Source organism: Sinocyclocheilus anshuiensis, unplaced genomic scaffold, assembly GCF_001515605.1.
Source record: "Sinocyclocheilus anshuiensis isolate Anshui unplaced genomic scaffold, SAMN03320099.WGS_v1.1 scaffold412, whole genome shotgun sequence".
Classification (NCBI taxonomy): Eukaryota; Metazoa; Chordata; class Actinopteri; order Cypriniformes; family Cyprinidae; genus Sinocyclocheilus; species Sinocyclocheilus anshuiensis.
Genome location: NW_015558661.1, coordinates 457,512 through 479,876, shown reverse-complemented (window position 1 = coordinate 479,876; position 22,365 = coordinate 457,512). Strand labels below are relative to the sequence as shown.

At 36.7% G+C, this 22,365-nt stretch overlaps 1 protein-coding gene across 1 annotated transcript in view; it reads right to left on the bottom strand.

The window, feature by feature from the left end:
* tnksa (tankyrase, TRF1-interacting ankyrin-related ADP-ribose polymerase a) overlaps positions 1-22,365 on the bottom strand; it is a gene marked incomplete at its 5' end in the record, with an annotated part of 100,305 nt that overhangs the window by 72,076 nt on the left and 5,864 nt on the right. The window contains one exon of the mRNA XM_016477210.1: positions 15,760-15,855. Coding sequence (XP_016332696.1) covers positions 15,760-15,855 — 96 coding nt within the window. The remainder of the gene's footprint in view (positions 1-15,759; positions 15,856-22,365) is intronic.

Here is a 22,365-nt window from a genome sequence, read left to right as displayed (position 1 = left end):
CTTTTAGAAAAGAAATAGGAGAAACTGTATCAGTGTCGGACTCGAACCTGCATTGGCCACATGAGCAGCAAGGCTGCATAATAACCACTGCACTACAGCTCCAAACTAAATGTTTTAACCAAAATACAGACAAATAAACAGTTCAGTCATTTCTGAGCATCTAAGACCCTGAATAAGACTCTGAATCATCTGAATATAAGATTTTTATGTATTTCTGGTTCTGAAACCCAGTTAAATCTCATGATAGCGGGTTGAATATATCAAATAAAGTGTTTCAAGCTTCTTTTTTTTCACTATGATTGTGGGACGTGGGAGTTTCCTGATGCCCTACACAGTCACAGATGTATCTGCTCTACTTTTGGTGTGTAATATACTTTCGCTGTGGGCATGCAAAAGGGATTATGTTCCTGCCGCAATAAGAGGTTTATCCTTCTCATACTGGGTATAAGAAAGGACTTAGTGAAAACCCCACCAAATGAGGAATAAAGCAATAGGAGAGGGCGGAAGGAAGGTGCAGAAAATCTTCCTTAATAAAATGGGTCATTAAAAAAAACACACCACACCAAAAATCTGACGTCGCCTAGTTTGAGTTTCAATTGATCTCCATGAATAAACGCGCCAACGATACTTCAAAGATCATTTGCCGGAGACAAACTGACAGGCGAAAGTGAGCTATGCCCTTTTCTGCTTAAACCCCTACACTGCCAATTCCATTCAGATCCGACTTTCTCTTCGTTTGCACGGCCCCCGCTTCTACTCCTGACGGGTTTTAGCCTGTTTACTGCTGACAGCTTTGTGTGCCGGTGTACGAAGGCGATCTGGCCCTGACACCGCAGGCATCCTGAGCTGTGTGCACAGAGGACCCATTTAATGTTTCTGGCTTTAAGGAGTCTCCCTGCATAAGCCCGGCCGGCTATATGCACTACGCTGCTTGCTAATCTGTTCGTTGCTCCTCAGAACTGTCAGGGAAGCCAACAGCACCTGCCCGGAAACAGGCAGCTTTCCCAGAACGGCCGATACGTGTCCAGCACCCTAAAATACGCCGTAGCTCCTGCCGCAGACTCTGGGTGTATGTGTGTCTGAGGCGAGCGCGAGCCGAAGAGACTGAACCAGCACCTCCCTCTGGGAGCTAATCATAATAACAATGTGAACACTTACTGGGCTATGACTTCCTTAAGAGATGCCATTTGTATGCAGGGCTACAGACGTCTCATTTAAGGCTTCGCATTTAAGGCCTCAATCATTGAATTACACACAAGCAAGGAAGCAAATTATGGTCTGAACATCTGTGCATTGTCATTATATCTGTAGCCACTGGTTTGACACCATCCTAACAGATTTTGCTGAAAAAAGCACTAAATGAAAGCAAACCGATGGAGTGCCGTGCACCAAGTCTGACGACGAGAACAAGCAGGATGCAATCTGTGAGCCTGTTGTTTTGTTAGCCTGATATTTGTCCAAAAGCTCACGCTGAGACTTACCCACAGGGGGGCAGTGTGAGTCCCACGACGCACGTCTCTGCCTCACTAACTCTCTTTAATTCTCTCATTTTACATAAAAACGAACGGGCAAAAATACACTGCGTTCCCACTGGTTCTTTCTGTAAACACCACAAGAACCTGATTTCAGATCACTGGGTAATTAACTGCTAGAACTTGGAAAGGCTTTCAAATGAAAATCAAAGTTTGTGCAACATCACAGTCTGCCAGTAAACTCTGTTTTCCTAATGTAAGATAAGAAATACTGCAGTATGTGTTACGGTAATGTGAACTGGCAAGTCTGGGCTCTTTACATTACGATATCCTCGTGGATCTATAACTGACCTTGGCTAATCTGGACATCAAATGAGATCTGCGCTACACAAGCATGTACTGTCAGGATCAATAAGACTTTGCACGTATATAAGCCTAAACTGGGCTAATCTAGCAGGAATCTGCAAGAAGAGGAAGATAAAAGACCGCAGTGCAAAAAATCCAGGTACAGAAGCAAATCTGAAATGTGGAAAATAGGAGTGGAAATCGTTAGGCACCTCAAGTCAATTTTCCAGCAACAGCAGAGAGGCGGTTCTGCATAAAATCTGTACTAAAATACTATATGTCTGCACTGACTTACCAATAAACGTGTTTCTTCAACTTTGGGCATTTTTGTGTCTCAAGAGTGGATTGCTGTTATTTTATATAAAGTTCACAATAAAATTGTCTTGGAAACATTTTACTATACCTTCATTGTTCATTTTTATTACTTTTCAATTCTTTTCAAATCATAAATTTAAATTCTATGTATGTATAGACTGATATCATGCCGTGTCCCAGACTCAGAATTGCAATCTTGAATTTAAAAAAAAAAGTCAATCACAAGAATATAAATACAAAAAAAATTTAAATATTGCATTTATACATAAAAATATAAATTATAAATTTACATTTTTATGCATAAGTTCCAATCAAGCTGTCATTCTCAAATTATGAAAATATTGCAAAAATTTTATTGAACTGAATTTATTTATTTTTTTCAAATTACTCTTGAAAAGACATTTTATTCCAAAAAAATATTTAAAATGTAATTATTTCTAATTACTGCAATTACAGAATATTAATACATTTTAAATACAAATAAAAAAGAATTAATATGATGGCGATGATCATGATATTTTTATCTATAACGTTTATACTGTTTTCTATTTCTAAAATGTAATTTATTCTTGTGATGGCAAACTGAAGTCCTTCAGAAAACAATTTAATATGATCAGGTTTTAATATGAGCCTGAACTGGTGAACAATTATAAAAAAAAATTTTTTTAAAAACACCTTTCTTGTTTTTATCAATTGTGAAAACTGCACAATATGTTTGTGGAAACCAAGACACATTTTTTGTCTGATGAAGAGAAAGCTCAAAAGAACATAGGGTTAAAAAATGAATTATAATTAATTATAAAAAATAATAATAAAAGTAAAAAATGAAATTGATTTCTATAATAGTAGATAAATTAATCAAACTACTCAGTGTTTAAAAAGAGAGTTAATAGTCTAAAGGTCACAGGTCTACAAGTCTCCAAAGTTAAATAAACACTCAGAAATGAGTAAGTATAATAACCTAGCATCAGAGGAGGCTGTGTAAATAATCCATTTTTAAATTACTAAAAAATTCTTATGAATTTGCAGATTTGATACAAACCCATCTGAGAGTCACAATGCTTCACAGATCAGTTCTGTGGATCGATTCTTCTCCTACATCTTGCAAAAAAGATGTCGCTGCAGTTCTCTTGCAGACTTTTGCTAGAATATAAAGGTAGACAATGAACAAATCTTTGCCTGCTTGATGATAAAATCTTAATAGGAATAGTAAAATGGCAACTCTGAGACTTATTACACACCAGTTTGGCCCAGTAAGACAGAGGGGCTTGATTGCACTGCTTTAACAGCCCAGAGTCCAGTGAAGAGGATTGATCAGCTTTATATGCCCACAAGCAAGCTCTGACCATTAAGCTAGGTAATTAATTGAAATTAATGTTGCCTCAGATATCCCTCTTTGTAAAATGGCTATGTGAACTCCTATTATCGAAGCTCCTCTGGGTGCTTTATCAGCAAAAATTAATGAGTTTTCCTCTTTTTTCCCTAAAGAGAGCCACAGGAAATGTGTTTTTTATCCAAGAAAATCTAACAGCTGCAAAACACTAGAGGAAAAAAAACAAACAAATGGTATAAATGTATATTCAGACATGATCAGAGTAGGTGAGAATCGACAGAACATCATGCTAAATACTACCGACATGCATTCTCACGTTACATTAATGAATGTGTCAGACGCTTTTATCCAAAGCATCTTCAGAGTATACTTTTAGTAAATGTGCTTCCTGGGAATCGAACCCACAACCTTAGTGTTTTCAGTGCCTTGCTTTACCCGTTAAGCCATAAAATTCCAATTTTCCTTTTAGCTAAGATCCTCACTAGGGGTTGAATAAAATTCAGGTCAATGATAGTTTAAATGTTCGGGTCTTTGCACAAAGCATCGAAGTATAATGAAAGCGAGTGGCTGTAAGCAGTATCCTGTTGAGCTGCATACAAAACAAGGTCTTTGCATTGTGTTAAGAGCATTGATGGGGAAAAAGGTGTAGAAGAAAAATAATAAATTTGGATTTCAGTCCATGTAAGGAGCTTTGTTGCTGGGCTTCTGGGAGCTCTGTATACTGCAGAAAGGAGTGGATAATTTAGGAGAGCATTAATTATTCAGAGATAAACAGAGACTCCCTTGATCTGAAGCTTACCTTTAAGGCCCATTCACACAAAGGATGATAATTATAATGCTAAAGATACAGTTTTAAAAATCATTCTAAATTTAAAGAATAGCACACACTAGGGGTGTGCGATATGACGAGGTTTGATCGTGGACGATTAAAATGTCTCCACGATCTGCTTTTGAAGAAATATCGTAGTATCATGCAACAGCTCACATTCTATCAGGTGCAGTTCTGGTGCCAATGCTGTACAATGCCACATACATTCACATCAGTGTTAACACTGCGGTAGAGAGACACTCACGGGACACTGCACTTTTTCGCAATCACGAAAGTACATTATTTGCATGTGCTTTAAAGCCTTGCCGGTTAAACATTTCATTCACATGCTGTGATGACATGCACTTTATCTAAAAATGCATACCTTTTTCTGAGCACGTACACCACTAAAAAGCCTGTCAAACAGCGTTTGATTACTAGACTAAGTTATCGCTCTGTATACTGCAGAAAGGAGTGGATAATTTAGGAGAGCATTAATTATTCAGAGATAAACAGAGACTCCCTTGATCTGAAGCTCCACAGGTGGGCTGAAAAAAGATCTCACGCTGGTCCTTGAGCTCCTGGGTAAAAATGGCCCCAGATCAATGAGATATGTCTCAGTCTGAGACACACACCAAATTCCCAAGTTACAAAAGGTTCGGTCGAAGGAACTCCCTCAAATCTGGGTCTAGTCACCAGTGCCTAGGGTTCCAGAACCATTTCAAATGATTCAGAACGGTTCCTGCCTGCTTTCGGAAATCAATGATATTTATGACTTTCAGTTACAACAGTCTGTGAAGGTGAATTCATTTTCCGATACAGATGAAACATACTAAAATACTCAGTGGCAACGAGCCACAACTGAATCTACACTATGACCTTTGTAGTTCAATTTATGAATGAATGATTCTTATGAGACAGTAGTAAATAAAACTTTTTAGTGAAAGAAAGACAGAAAGGCAAATAAATCTTTAAATAAAACAAACAAATCTTGAAATCTTGAAATAACGCTAATACTGTCAAAAACACACAAGGTTTACATATAAACACAGTTTCTTATGTCTAAAGTGCAAGTAAACAGTTGAGAGGAAAACTCTGTGTTCCAGTATATTAGATGCGTCTTAAAGTGACAGCAGACTAATAGAACTAATCATGCTGCCACTTGTAATTAAAGGGATAGTTCACACAAAAATTTAAATTCTGTTATTATTTAATCACTCTCATGTTGTTCCAAACCTGTATATTTTGAAAAATGTGGGTAACCAAACAGTTGCTGGTCCCCGCTAACTTTGATAGTAGGAAAAAAATACTATGGAAGTTACCAATTACCAGTTACCAACAACCTTCAAAATATTCTTCAAGAAACTAATTTAGATTTTAAACAACTTGAAAGTGAGTAAATGATGACAAAGTTCATTTTTGGGTGAACTATGAAATGAACAACCATTCAAACACTAAAAGTGTCGTGAACTTCAGATTCTGTGCTCCACACAGGTCAAAGGTTACAACTTGGCCTAGAGGTTCACGATTTACAATTCTTAATATAACCAAACACAACCTGAAAGGTCTTTGCGGCAGATATACGCAGAGGATAAAAGGGATTATCTGACCCACCCAGCAGGGCACAAGCTATGGATCAATTGCTAGATCTAATTGACTGGGAAGAGACTGCCTGCCTGCAATGAAAAAGTAAATCTTATAAATAAAAATTATTCTGAATAGATTAAGCAAACAACCCCTCTTTACTCTGGTGCTGAGAGCTTTTCAAGATGTTTGCACTACAGATTTTTTATGTTGCAACATATCATAGGGCTCTTAAAACAGCCAGAGAAATTTTCAATTCACTTTGGGAAAAATATGTTCATAATAATATGATAGCAAACTCAGGCGAAAGAGGAGCCCTAAAATTCAAAGCATAAAAAAGCAAGCCTGGAAATATCTAAAAGAAAAACAATCAAACAGGATTTATCTCGGATTTTAGAACCGAAATTGAAGAGAGCTGGATGGAGTTGAAAGCACATCGGTGAGAAAATAAACAAAGGAATGTGTTCTGCTCTCTCTCAAAAAGCAAAGAAATACCCGATCTTCTCACACATTTCATGTCTGTACTTTCTAACTAACCTGGTGGTAAGATTGGGCGACATGACCAAAACAGCAAACAAACACAATATAGTTATTCTGCTGGAAATTCAACCCAAAAAATGTATTATATATTACATAATGGTGTGGTAATACCCATTTCTGGTACTGCATCTCAATTTGATTATTTTGGAACTTGGAGGCAAACCAAAAGGTACGATTATTCACAACAAATGAATAATAAGTCTGGCATCAGTACAAAAACAGCTTCACGTTATATAACACTCGAGTTAAAAACAAAAGACTGAAAACAGCAGCTGAATGAGCGGTCATAAAGTACTGGTTGGGACATTTCTGCGATTGCAATGCACCATCGTCATCTCACCCAGTCCTACCTGGTGATCATCAGCAGAGCAGTGGAACAAAGATTATGTCCTGACAAGCTGTAAAAATGGCTGAGGTTGTTTATGTGATGCCAAGCAGCAGTTCAAACCAAGTGGAGACCAGGCTGGACGTCAAGACATCATGCAAAGAACCAGACGGTTCTCAAAGACAAAGTAAAGCAGTGGTGCAGAACTAGGCCTATTTCTGCTTTATTGTGTTCTGCATTCATACTCCGGATCCTGAGTAATGAGCAGTCACGCTGTCTGCTGTGAGATAGGTGGACGGATAATTATGTGACAGTGCATCTATCCCTCTGTTGTACAGGGAGGGGAATTGACATGAAATACTTCTGGGAAGTTGACAAATACTGCAGTGTGATATGATATACAACAATTTAAACAGCATTTTGTAATTATATCATGCAGCCTTTATGGACTCCTATTATTTGAACGCTTACATGAATTAGTTGTACTTTTGAAAATGAATTTTTTACACCACAGGACCACTTCAATTAACTGGTAAAAGAAAATATATCAGAATATATTAGAACTCGAGATAAACACGTCACTTTCCTATATCTATATTATTTTTACCCAAAAAATGTTGATAAAGTCTGTATCCATCTACAATATACCATTCAAAAGTTTAAGGTCAGTTATTTGTTTTTTAAACAAATTAAATTTGCATTAAAATTCATCAAGAATAAGATAGTAAAGACATTTATAATTCTACAAAATAATTATATTTCAAATAAATGCTGATCCCTCAAACTTTCTATTCATTAAAGATTAGAAAAACCCTGAACAAATATTTATAAAAATCACGGGTTTCACAAAAATATTAAACAGTTCAACTATTTTCAACACTGATAATAAAAATAAGATTATTTTTCATAAGCACCTAATCAGCATATTCAAATGATTTCTGAAGGATCACATGACACTGAAGACTGGAGTAATGACGCTGAAAATTCAGCTTTGCCATCACAGGAATAAATTACATTTTTAAATATATTCAAATATAATTTCTTTTTTTTTTTTGTAAATAGGCCTATATTTCACAAATTTACTTTTTTATACTGTATGTTTGATCAACTAAAAACATGCCTATAGTGAGAATAAGAGACTTCTTTCAAAAACGCTTAAACAATCTTACTCATCCAAAAACTTCATACACTATATTCCGAAAGGATTCAAAATAATAAGAAGAATAATAATAACAATCATATAATACTTCACTTTAGTGAACTGAAGCTTCTACAGTAAACCTAAGGTTAGGCAAAAACAATGGTTCCTTGATGTAATTTATTTGAATGAATATGCAACTAAACAGCAAAAGCCAAATGAAAATGATCAACAACTGTCTCGCTAAATCTTTAAATAACTGAGATAATCTATAAAGCACTGCATGGTTTCCTAAAGGGGAGAGCAGTCAGAATTACCAGATTCTAGAGAGAATGCAGTCAGCCCGATGGAGAACACAGATCCACAGACGCGTCAATAACCAGACTGATCTGGGACTATCGGCACTTCATTAAACTTGGTATAATGCGATTTAACCTCACTTTCTTGGTGCTGAAGGTCAGAAGCATTAGTTTGGCCCGCGCAAGATTAAAACTGACTACTTTTACACAACTGATTCTGTGTAATCCTATAGACTGTAAAGAAAGACTGCATATGATGATGGCTGGAAAACTAGTGCTTTTCTTACAGATAAATTTAAAACACAGGTTGGGCATTATGATACAATAAAAAGAGACAACAGTTGGATCTGTCATAGCTTAAGAATGCTAATTTATTTAAATGTATGCATACCCACATATTCACCTACACGTGACGAAAAAAATCTCTGCGGTCATTCAAATTAGACTGAAAAATATGTGCAATTGGTTGGTTTAAAGGGGTCATATGATGCTGCTAAAAGGAACATTATTTTAGTAGTTTTGCTTTCACAACGAAGCACACAGCGCCTTCACAACATGGAGGCGGCGGCAACAATACTACAGCGAGAATAAAAGTTACGCCTTCTTTCTTTGCGCGAACATTTGGGCGGCATTATGCAAATCTTCCCAGATAGTAACGTAGGTATGTGGGGGCGTGTTAGAACGATCCATTTTAGGTAGGTGTGGCTGACTCTTAACTTTTATAAAGAATATCTCTTTGGATTTGAGACTTTAGTCTTTGCAACTTTACAGATCTTCTTTATGCACCAAGAGCTTGTAACATTTCAAAGAGAAAGGAAAAATTTAAATCGCATCATATGACCCCTTTAAACTCATCTGGGGGGAAAATTGGCAAGAATATCAAATTAATTATTTTTTCTATTGGATTAAGAAAGTAAACAAGTAAAAGTACTTTGTTTGGTTGGCAAATATCCTACTCCTTCCTTAGGTCCTAAAATATTTAAAATGACACACAAGGGTTTTCCGGTTATGTTTACACTGGGTTTTCAAAGATCGTCTAGGGCATGGGTGCGGTGCTATAAGACAAATATTCTCCCACTTACTTGAAAAACATTCACTTTTAAAGCAGACCATGAATGTAATTCTGCAGAACATTTCAAAGGCAAAATATTTTTCATTCTTTTTCTATTTGGTATGATGAAAGTCTAAATGGATATTCAAAGCACTGTGAGGCTTGTAAAGTCACTTCACTGGTGGAAAAAAAAAAACATTAATAGTTGTTCCAGAGAAGAAAAATATGATAAACAAAATTCAGCTAAATAACTGACCATTTATGGAAATGCCACACTTCTATCTATACTTCTTTTCCCCCAAGTTCCAGCACTGCTTCCCTCAGAAAACACCATCCGAGGCCCTCAGTGACTTTGTATTCCCCTTGACATTTTCCATTTTAGACTCTATATTTCTCAGAGTAATATGACCAACATAAATCCAGTTTTAGATGGAAAGGAACACACACGGAAAAAAAAGAATAAAGAACCCACAATAGTGAGCAATATAAAAGCGCAGAGGTTCTAGTCCCTGGGAAAGACGTTCTGAAAGCATGCGAGAAATAAAAGTTAAAAGGGCTCTTTTTGAAGCCATGCCGCACGGTCCACTAGCTTACCGATTCAGGTCTATATCTCATAAGAACATTTACTCTGCTTTCTTGCACTGTTTTTGTGCTGGAGGGCACTCGCACTTCAAACATCTTTCCATTACACACATAAATGTCAGAGTCATCGTTCAGACGCCTCACCGTGGGATTCGCTCTTTAAGGAGAAGGTTTTTTGTTTGTCTGTCAAATTGAACTTGTATTGATTCAAAATAACTTTGTTTTTATCATGGGAAGCGGGTTTAATGAATAGCACCTCTTGAAAGTCAATCAAGCAAATCTAAATGAACAGCGTTCTGTTTAACATGGCAAGAGGATGATACGCCAGCGGCTATTTGATTGTTCCGTTCTGAAGTGTTATGAACTAATCTTTGGAAAACGAACAAGCTGAGCAAATTGGATTCATCAAGCCTGTAACAATAGAGAAATGTATTCCCATCTGATTACAATACATTACCAGGGATGAGGTGAACTTTGACGTTTGAGAATGGCAAAACAAAACTGATTTAGTTAAGAGCTGCAATCTCATGCTTCATAATTTGGAAAATAAATCTACATATGAAATTGACACTTAATAAGCCTTAACCAGGTCTAAATTTTTCCATCAAGTCTCACATTTCCCCTTTCCATGTCTCGTGTTAGAAGTGCCACATTATTAATCATAAAGATCACATTTAAACTCTCTTTAAACTCTTCTATCTGGAAGCCGTTTGAAGAAATATGGTGGAGAATGCGGGCAATTTTCCTATACAGGACATACATTTAACAGCACTTAAAGGGGTCATATGATGCGATTTCAAGTTTTCCTTATTTGAAAAATAATGTGTTTTTTTAACATTAAAGCATGTCAACATATTCTGTTACACCAAATACACAAAATAATGATCTTTAAAAAAGCATCATATGACCCCTTTAAGATGATAGTGTTCTGCCAGAAATATCTGCTGTTCTGCACTGGCACTTTTTGTGCAATTCTTGCACTTTTTTTTTTTTTGGTTTTAGACTAGCCCACAGAAAATCGCAGACGCTCTTAAAACCCCCAGCTAAAGTGTGTGGTTCACAAATACATTATAAAATTACACATTCGCATACACAATTGAGCTAACAGCTTCCCTATCTGAACTATCAGTGTTATAGCGAGAATAAAATGGCTCATGATTCATATAAAACCATTAGCCTTTAAATAAATGAAAACAGATACTTGCAGAAACACAAAATGAATCAGTGTGGAACGCCGTGTGCAGTACTACTGTAGTAATTAATAATTTCACAAAAAGCTACAGTGCAAGTGTGTCTAATGCAACTTAAAGGAACATTTTGTCTTTGTAAGGACATCATATGATGGCAGAGGCATTACCACATGATCAAAGTCAAGCTCAAGGTCCCTCAAAATCTGTCATTCCATAGAGGCGCTGGCTTCACCTGGGTGCTATTTATGTGTCAAATATAGGCATGAATCAAACTGTCTACTCTGGTGTTCTCTGAAAGCCAGCGTTTTCAACCAGGGATCCGTGAAGACAACATATGAAGCAATGAATACTAATGACTTTTCGTTACTATATGAATGAACATTAGCTAATAATCTGTTAAGCATTATATAATCATTGAAACAGCCCTAATGAATGCCATTATTAGGTTTTGTTGAGAAAATCTAGCTTTTTGGTCCTTGAGGAAATAGTCTTCCATGTATTATATTAAGATAAATGCATTGATTTGATAAAAAAGAAAAAAGAAAAAAAAAGAATATTGTAATATTGTGAAAAATTATTAAAATAAATGTTTTCTGTTTTTTTTTATTGTTTCTGTGATGGCAATGATATTTTTTCAGTTAACACTTTAGATTAGAGAACACTATACACTATTAACTAGTTGCTCATTAGCATGCAAATTAGTAGCATATTGGCTGTTTATTAGGACTTATAAAACACATGTTAATGCCTTGTTCTGCATGATCATATTTTAGAACCACTAACTCTACCCCATACGTAAACTTAACAATTACAAATAACCACCTTATTTAGTATAAATAAGCAGCAAATTAGGAGTTTATTGAGGGAAAACTAAAAGTAAATATTCCCTAATCTAAAGAGTTAACGAAAGTTAAAAAGAACAGAATTTATTGGATATTAAATCTTTATAAAACTCACTCTTGATCAATTTAATGTGTCCTTGCTGAATAAAAGCATACATTTTTCATTAAAAAAAAAAAAAAACTCTAATCTGACTCTAAACTTTTGTGTTGTTGAACACCACAGCAAGCAATGATTAGGCATTCTCTTTTTAAATTACTTAGTAATTTATTCATCAATTATAATCCTAAAATCTGAAGAATAAGACGATATTTCAATACCCATGCAGCAGGATGGGAATGATTTTGTTATTACAGTGTTTTTAAAGTGTTTTTTTCAGGGCTGCCTCATCATTACCCAGACCTACAACACAAGACTATAGCAGAGACATGTTTACACCAAATGATCCCTTTCCTCATATATAACAAAAATCAGAACTCTAATGTTTACAAAGCACCCCTCTGGTGACCGCGCAAAAACGTTGCTACCGTTTAAGCGTCTCCCATAACTGATATAGCCTAAATACACAAGAGATGTTCAAAATAAATTGTTAGTAGCTACAATTTGTGCTGGTTTTTTTTTTTTCAAAACTCCTTGCGATAGACAACAAAAACACTTGGCTTAATCGTACAAACTCTATTTTTAAATTGCACTCAACAGACTGTTTATTGGAAAGCCTCCATCCAACAACAAAACCAAACAGGATGTTCGAACAAATTAAGCAGCCGATAAGCAGCTTCACAGCACCGCACTCTTTTGAAACATGCAATAAATAACCAATCGTACAGCTGAAATGAAGTTAATATGTGCAATCATTAAGCTGTAACAACAAGATGGACTTGATGACCTGGAGGTTTATTCTGAAGCTGTTTGAAGAAAAAGTAGCTACGCTTACAGATGGTTGGACGGCATTAGACCTCTCACGTCTCGCCATTTGGCAACCGTGATGCAAAGCGGCTAATTCGCAATGTAATTTGTGCAAGCAATATTCAAATTAGCAGGAATTCACCTCGAGCAAATAAACAAAAATGTGAATAACTCGGTCCACACTGCTCAGCTTCTAAGTGAATATTTCAGTTAGTAATTAGGGGTTAGGTTGGTAAAAAATGAAAAAGCTGGACGTTGTGTATAGCTAGCCAACCATGATTAAGAATGAAATGAATACCGCTCGTCAATATTTCTAGACAGATGATGGGAGGCTCGACAGGCAGGGTCAGGTAGCCGGGCAGGAAAAGCGGATCTATAACAATTATCTGAAATACTCGAGAGACTGGAGCTCTGCCTCCTGCTCTATTTATACACACAAAACCAAACACATCACCTCTGTCACTCACACCAGGAGCTGCCATTTTCACCTTATTTCTGATTTGTTAGACTGAAAAGTGGATCGAAAAACAGATTTTCATGGCAGATCTCATAATTTACATATAATTTCTAATGCATGCCTCAGTTGCATGGCATTTTGAGTGATTCTATAACATAAGCACACTCCTTGAAATGTTCCAAAATGAATGTTCCAAACGGGGCTTTCGCAACTATGCCCTGAAACCATCATTTTTGGCTTTCCAAAAAAATTTAAATAAAATAAAATCTTAACATGAAGAAAATTTGAATACTCTAAAGAAAATTTTTCCACTATAAAGAACCTTTTGTGCAATGGAAAGGTTCCATGGATGTTAAAGGTTCTTCATGGAACCACAAAGGCTAACAAAGAACTTTTATTTTTAAGAGTGTAGAACAATATTTTGGGTTCTCCAAAGAATTTTTGGAGAACCCACTTTTTTTTGTGTGTGAAGAACATATTAATAATCTACAGTACATTTTTCCACTATAAAGAACCTTTTGTGTGATGTAAAGGTTTCATGGATGTGGAACCAGAGAGGCTAAAGAAAGCAGGTTTCGTTTTTTCCAAATAACCTTTTAGTGAACAGTTTTTAAAAGAACCACTTTTTCTTTGTGTTTAACACATTAATAATCTAAAGAACATTTTGTGCAATGGAAAGGTTCCACAGCTGTTAAACAGTTCCACAGAGGCCAATAAAGAACCTTCAATAGTACCACTTGAATAAACCTTCTGATTCTTTTGATTCTGCATTCTGAGATCTGATGTATATTTAATTACAGAATTATTTTCTGAATACATGATGTGAGAAATGAAGAACATTGTTATGCGGCCAGCTGTTGTATCAATGTATAATGTCTTTCAATAAAAATCATATTCATTTCAGAAACAGAACGTTTTATAACGCATCACTGCTGCTGTGGTTCACCTGAGTGTTTCTGAGAGAGCTGAAGAGTGAAGTTTTACAACTATAATACTTGTTGGCAGCAAAACGTATTGTCAGTTTGGAGAATTACTCCGCTGACGAAATGCTTTCTACATCCCTTGTGTAACTGATGCATTTACCAAACAGGAAATGATGCAACTAACTGTAAACACAATCAGAATGTGTCTAAGAGGACCATGTAATATATCAGTGCAGCCTGATTATACATGAATCTCTGCCCCCAAACAATACAAAGTGCAGGGCTAAGTGGCGTGACTATATTTGATCAAATGTGTCGACCAGTGGAGATTTTACTAAGTCGTGGTAGGCGAATTCAATATTTATGTGTAAAAGTGATGTTTAAAAAAAACATGGTGTAATAGCAAAATATTAATTTAAAATACAAAAATCTATTTTTTTAAAAATATATACATTTTAAAAGTGGTGAAATTTGAGTGAACCATAATTTCAACCAAACAGCCAAGTAATTTCAATGTTTAAACTGATAAACAAAACAATAAAATAATTCACACTATGTGTTCCACACTGTTTTTCATTAGAAAACAAGAACATTCCTTTATTACAAAAAAAAAAACAGATATTTTTTTTATGCTAATGCTGATATGAATATCTAAAAAACAGGGTGGGAAACGGCCAATATAATGACAAAATATATAATCCAATTAATGAGAGAGTGCACAAATTTGCTGAAATTAAAAAAAAATTGTTTTACACAATATTTTACTCAAAATAAAAAATAAAATAAAAAACATGGAAAAAAGTCTGCGCAAACTAAAATTATGAACAAATTGGGGAGATTCTAATAGTCAACCAAGTGAACACTGTTGTTGGATGATGTGATAATCTTAAAATTGCCAAATATGACCTATAAAATACATCTGCCAATCACTAATAAACAGCCATAATTATCAACAAATAATTTTTCCAATTACACATAGACAAACGTCAACAAATTGATGAATCAAGTCACAACACAGAAACGAATCATACATGACTCTAACAATGTTTCGCAAATCAAGCTTATTCACACTACGCTCTACTACTCGCAAAACTATTAATAAACAGTTAACAACACAGTGCATTAAAGTCCTCACAACGTATCTTTATTTTTAAATCATCACAAATAAATCCTGGATATTCAATATAGTCACCCATCCCTACTACGGAGAGAGCACACAGGCAGAGAAGCGCTCAAGGACAACAACAGTCTCACTTTACACAAACACACCTAACGTGGAGATACAGATGCATAACAACGCTGCTCCATTTCAAAGCTGTGCAGACGTAGTATCAGACAGGAACAAACTGCAGACGATCAAAGACAATAACGCTGATGAAAGAAAGAAAGAAAGAAAAAGGAGAAGACGAGGTTGCAGCACTCACCGGTAAGAACCGCTTTAGCGGACGGGTCAGCCAGGTCCAGAGCAGACTTGCCATCGGTGTTGCGGATGTTGGGATCTGCGCCGTGCTGGAGCAGGACTGTGCAAGGGAAACACAAGCAGTATCGTAACTCAGGCAAGCAGAGGCTGCTGCTGGGGCCGTTCACGCTACTGACTGCTGATGAAAGAAAGAAAGAAAGAAAAAGGAGAAGACGAGGTTGCAGCACTCACCGGTAAGAACCGCTTTAGCGGACGGGTCAGCCAGGTCCAGGGCAGACTTGCCATCGGTGTTGCGGATGTTGGGATCTGCGCCGTGCTGGAGCAGAACTGTGCAAGGGAAACACAAGCAGTATCGTAACTCAGGCAAGCAGAGGCTGCTGCTGGGGCCGTTCACGCTACTGACTTGGAGTGCTTGCCTCGGCATGGTGCAGACATAAACACACATCGCGCACCAGCGCACCAGGAGCAGCAGCGAAAACAGCCCGCATGGAAAAACACACACTGCAGAGAGGCGGGGGGAAAAAGCCCATGTTACTGAGAGAGAGTCTGACTCCGGGCATGTGACGGGAACTCGGGTACGAGAGTGGAATATCAAAGCATGTCTTCCGATCCTCTCCACGGCCCCGAGAGAAAGGAACAGAGATGGAGAGAGCCGCTCGCTGGCGCTCTGCTACTGAGACCCAAGTAACATGGAGCACCTAGAGCGAGCAGCGTCTATCAACTGTCTCCAATCCTCCCCTCTCTCTCTCTGTACAACAACGTACGCGTGTACACAAGCTAACGTACTCGTCCCCTCCCACTACCCACCCTGTCTATTTCACTACCCTCCACAGTAACACTTCCACACATCTCTCGCTCACTACAGTTCATCAGAGAGGAATTATTTTAAAAATCATTGGGAACATCCAGGATCTTGGGACTAGTGATGTGCAAAACAACATGGTTTCAAAATCAACTAGTTGACTTATTTGTCTTCTGGAAGACTTGCATAGTTAGGTTGATTTTGGGTTCACCTGGACGCCATTTTCAATTTATTTGTGCAGGGAAAAATTCAATGTTCATGGAGGCATTTCTTTTACACAATACTCATCTTTGCATTCCACACCTGTTATCTTAAAGAGATTGAATGTTTTCTTAAAGAGTTCACCCAAAAATGACATTTCTATCATCATTTACATCACCCTCATGTTGTTCCAAACCTGTACAGCTTTCTTCTGTGAAACACAGATGATGCTATTTTGAAGAATGTTGGACACTAAACAGTTTCCACTGTACAAAGAAAAAAAACACAGCACAAGTAATATTTCTAAAAATATCTTAATGTTCCACAGAAGAAATAAAATCATACAGGTTTGGGCGACATAGCGGTGTGTAAATGAAAACAGAATTTTCATTTTTGCTATATAAAGTGCCGCTGCTAAATATATAAGCAAAAAAATGAAATAATATTACATACTGTTAAATAAATAAACAAACAAATAAAAATAGTGGACCTCACGAACTGACATCTTGGTTGTTGTACAGCTTGTCAACCATCATGGCCCATCTTCTCTTAAAGAAAAAAATGATGCTAAAGAACTGCATGCTAATTACAGAACTGCCGCAATAAATAAATAAATAATAAATGTAATTTTAAAAAATCCAGAAATAAGAAAAATCCACATAAAATAGATCTTTTTTTTTTTTAATTCAGCAAGGGTGCATTAAATTGATGAAAATGACAGTAAATACCTATATTTATATATACATGTATAAATAATGCTGTTCTATTGAACTTTTTATTCATCAAAGAATCCTGAAAAACATATTATATACAGTTTACATACCCCTTGCAGAATGTGCAAAATGTTAATAATTGAAACAAAATAAGAGGGATCATGAAAATTGCATGTTATTTTTTATTTAGTACTGTCCTTAATAAGCTATTTCACATAACAGATGTTTACCTATACTCCACAAGACAAAATAATAACTGAATTTATCAAAATGACCCAATTCAAAAGTGTACATACCCTTGAATCTTAATACTGTGTGTCATTTCCTGGATGATCCATGGCTGTTTTTATATTTTGTGATAGTTGTTCATGAGTCCCTTGTTGGTTCTGAGCAGTTCAACTGCCTGCTGTTCTTCAGAAAAATCCTCCAGCTCCTGCACATTCTTTGGTTTTCCAGCATCTTCTGCATATTTGAACCCTTTCTAAGGGTTGACTGTATGATTTTGAAATCCATCTTTTAAAGGGTTAGTTCACCCAAAAATGAAAATCAGCCCATGAAATACTCACCCTCAAGGCATCCAAGGTGTATATGACTTTCTTCTTTCAGACGAAACCAGTCGTCACACAACTCGAATACAGTACACAATTTTCATGATCCCTCTTATTTAGTTTCAATTCTTAACATTTTGCACATTCTGCAAGTGGTGTGTAAACGTATGAGCATAACTGTATATCATTATATCCACAAATATATTAAGCAGCACAACTGTTTTCAACACTGATAATAAGAAGAAATGTTTCTTATGCAGCAAATCAGCATATAAAGCATTGTGTGACACTGAAGACTGGAGTATGGCTGCTGAAAATTCAGATTTTCCATCACAGCAATAAATTACATTTTAAAATACATAAAAAAAATAGAAAAGTGTTATTTTAATTATTATATGTTGTAATGACATCTCACAGTATTACTGTTTTCACTGTATTTTTGATCAAATAAATGCATAAGAGACTTCTCTCAAAATTAAAAAAAAAAAAAATCATACTGACAAACATTTGAACGACAGTGTAGTTGACCATCATGTTGGGACCGGCTAATACAACAAAGCATAAGCTTTACAAGAAAGCTGTTCTAAAAAAAAACACTAGTGTAAAATCTTTAACGCTTGTGAAAAAACAGCTGTTTTGTTCGGATGTGTTCGTGAATCCTGGAAAAGAAGCTTGTACCTAAAAAAGGAGAGCAATCTTGCGTTGCATGAGTATGATTTTGATGCTACTGCTATGCCGGTGACTCATAGGTCATCCATTTCTCATCAGAAAAACAGAGTTTTGACAAGCATTAAGCCAGTGTGAAATACGCCACTGCATCAAGGGAGGACTCGGGGTTTGATGCGGAAAAACACGGGTTGAGGAAAACGGTTTAGCTAAGTGGGAAGATACAGCTACTATCAACCCTCTCAGTCAAATTAATATGCACTAAAGGCCCCATAGAGACCACATTTGCATACACTGGTGTCATGAAAGCACTTGAGCGGTGGGCTGCCGTGGGGTGGGTGGGAACAGAGGGTTGGAAGTGTTGCATGACGGCGATGGGGTGATTAAAATTCGTTGGCGTGCTTATGACAGCTTGCCTATCCATCAGGCGACAGGCATCGAGGAGATATAGTTGTAACCTCTGCACTCCGGGCGGCCCCCCTCCCTACGAGATGCATCTACGTTGTCTGCATGCTTACACATAGGCTACTAAAATGTCAATGAAACAATGCTAATTTTTTTGTCTAGATCTATTAACTTATTCAAAAATCCCCTGCATTGGTTTCATTTGTGTATTTATTTTTATACTTTTCAGGGAGCATAAATATCAGTGTGATACAACTGTTCTGAAATTATAATAAAGAAAAGAGCCTTGTTGCAAAGGAAACACGCAACTTTTACATAGTTCAGTTAAGGCTGCTTTGTGCCTGCTTAAAATTCAGTGTAAAAGACACAGTGTTTCCATGCATCCAAGCCAGACTAAATTACACCTGCTAAGACCCACCTCAGCCCATAGTATCGAAGTATATAATTGGAATTAATGTGTAAATGTATTTAAGCCACCACTGAGCAGCATTACACATTGTGTAAAGACCCTTAAATGGCACTTTAAAAGCACTTCTGTGACACTTTGCAATGTAAATTTGGCATAAATATCAGGTTCTTTGAATTTATAACTTAAAATGTAACTAAAATGTCATGTGGTGCAACTCCCTAAAAAAGGTATTGATATTTTTGAATTAATAACTCATTATAGTTGTAAAAAACCTTGAACATTTTTTAATGTTTAAGATGTGCATACTCTCTTTTAGCCAACATATACTTTTCTTTAAAGCTGCAGTGCAAAATTTACAAAATTATCATAGCCTAATAAGTGAGTACATGATGAATCCATTTTCCAAACGGTGTTTTTGGCTTATCCTGAATCACTACGGTACACCTATAATAAGTTTTTATATTCAGACTATTTCAGACTGTTACTGGTGGAACCGCTGCGGAGTAGCCCAGTACCTGCATGATTCGTCTTAGACATAAACAGAGAGAAGTAGCTCCGGCTACAATGTTCTTCCGCAAGACGCACGCAGTTCTGATAAAAAACAAAGTTTTTCAAAACCATATAACAAAGTACATTCATAGAATGTGGTACATTTGTTTTAAACTACAATTATAATGGATTTATTTTGTTCCTTTCTTTATCATGTACAACCTTATACGTCACTGACCCTGAAATAAACATGCAAAGATGTGTGTTCAGAATACAAATGAAAGAACCACAGAAGCGACAGCATTAAAACAGGTGCGGAGACCTACAGTTGGTCATAAGGACCTTCTGTATAAACAACAGCCGCCACGTGTGCAGTAATTGGTGGTTGGAGTGCGATCAGCAGAGTAAGGTAATTGCGACCGAACGCTGAGAGGGCCTATTAACTGAGAGCTTCAGAGAGAACATGGGTGCTTGGGTTAATGCATAACCATGTACAAATCCCTGCTGTTCTAACAGCATTCAGAGAGTCTCGCATTCACACATATATCAGACACAGCTAGGGCTGCACGATAAATCGCATGCGATATTTAACGCGCATCTTGTCAGAAAGCCGGTTCTGTAATCAGCGGTAAATCTCCATCACGTGCGTGCTTTCACATTGAGCAGCATTAACTACACAGAGCCGTTGTTCACTGACGAGCTGTGCAAAAAAATCACGCGAATATGAACATGGTTTTGCGCAGCTCGTCAATGAACAACGGCTCTGTGTAGTTAATGCTGCTCAATGTGAAAGCACGCACGTGATGGAGATTTACCGCTGATTACAGAACCGGCTTTTCTGACAAGATGCGCGTTAAATATCGCATGCGATTTATCGTGCAGCCCTAGACACAGCCATCTCTACAAGCTGCCGTTCATTAAATTTCTTGACATACTTAGACAACGGTGAAAATGCCCATTAGTGCCAAGTGAAATCATTAGCAATTTGATAAACCCAGAAGGGAATGGAAGAAATGACTCGCAGGGCTTGCAAACACACACACAGGAACAAACACATTATCCAGGATTGAAGGTGTGCGCTGAGGACGTTTGTGATTAATCGATTTATTGATTGTTCATTTTATCCCTAGCGTGTGCAATAACAGTTAGCCGCATTGGAAAATAAGAGTGGATGGCTACAGCTCAAGGCTATGACTGTGGGGAGATCAAACTTGTTCATCCGGTAAAAAAGTCAGGAGCGAGGTGGAGAGGTAGAAATAAAAATTAAAACATGCTGTCACCATTATCGTCATCCATCATTGAGGCAAAGAATGACGGCATGACCTCTAATTTCAAACTGCCCTCCTGCAGCTTTGGGCTGATGGGCACAAAACTTAATGAGTGGAGACCAGCAGCAATCCTAATTAGCAGAGGGGATGCTAATTATTTATTCATTATGAACAAAGGGCAAAGGTGACAACACTTGTTGGGTGTCGAAAGGATGAAGATAAGAGGGGGGAAAGCTTCTAATGGCAAAAAATAGCATAGAGCTGTTTATTGTAGTGCTGGGCGGTATACCGGTTCATACCGAATACCAGTGTTTATTTTTATTATAATATGAATTTTTAAAATACCGCAATATGTAACGTATGTCGCTTAAACAACGTTCACGAACTCGACACTGTTTGAAAGGGGTCCCTTTTCACTGTTGCACTGTGGTGAGGGAACAGCTGTATGTGTTACTAAGCATGAAAGTTCCAAAACTGATGTAGAACTAATAGAACGTGATGATTAGAGCCCGAACGATATATCGTTTTGCCGATATTATCGGCCGATATGAGCCTGTCGCCGATATATCGGTATCGGCGAATATGCCGCTGATATGAACATTTTTTTTTACAGAACATATAATGCAGATAAAATGCTTGAAATGGTGTAATTACTTAGTTTGTCCAGCAGAGCGCGCTCCATTGTTTGCTATATACTGTAGTATTTCCTCTCTCAATCAGTAGAAAATATGGTTAACACCCGGTCATGCATGAAAAAAAAATACTGCCATGTACCGTGAAACCGGTATAATTCTGAAAAATACCGTGATATAAATTTTTGGTCATACCGCCCAGCACTAGTTTATTGGTTATTATCTTTGTCAACTAGTAGTGAGTCATGCTTTTGGATTTGGAAAAATAAAAAAACTGGCATAATTTAAGGTACTGTAACTGTACTTGTTTAAATATATACTGCTTGCAAGTTTGGGAAATGTTTATTTTGAAAGGATGCATTAAATCGATCAAGACTATACATGTTAAATACTGAATTGAAATGTTTCTTGAGCAGCAAATCAGCATATTAGAATGATTTTTAAAGGATCATGTGACACTGAAGACTGGAATAATGGCTGCTGAAAATTCAGCTTTGCATCATAGGAAAAAAATATATTTTATATGTATTTAATAATATAGAAGTTATTTTAAATTGTAATAATATTTCACAATATTACTGTATTTTTGATTACGAAAACTCAAACTTTTGAACGGTAGTGTGTAAATGTATGTGCATACACACACACACACACACACACACACACACACACACACACACACACACACACACAATAGCTATATA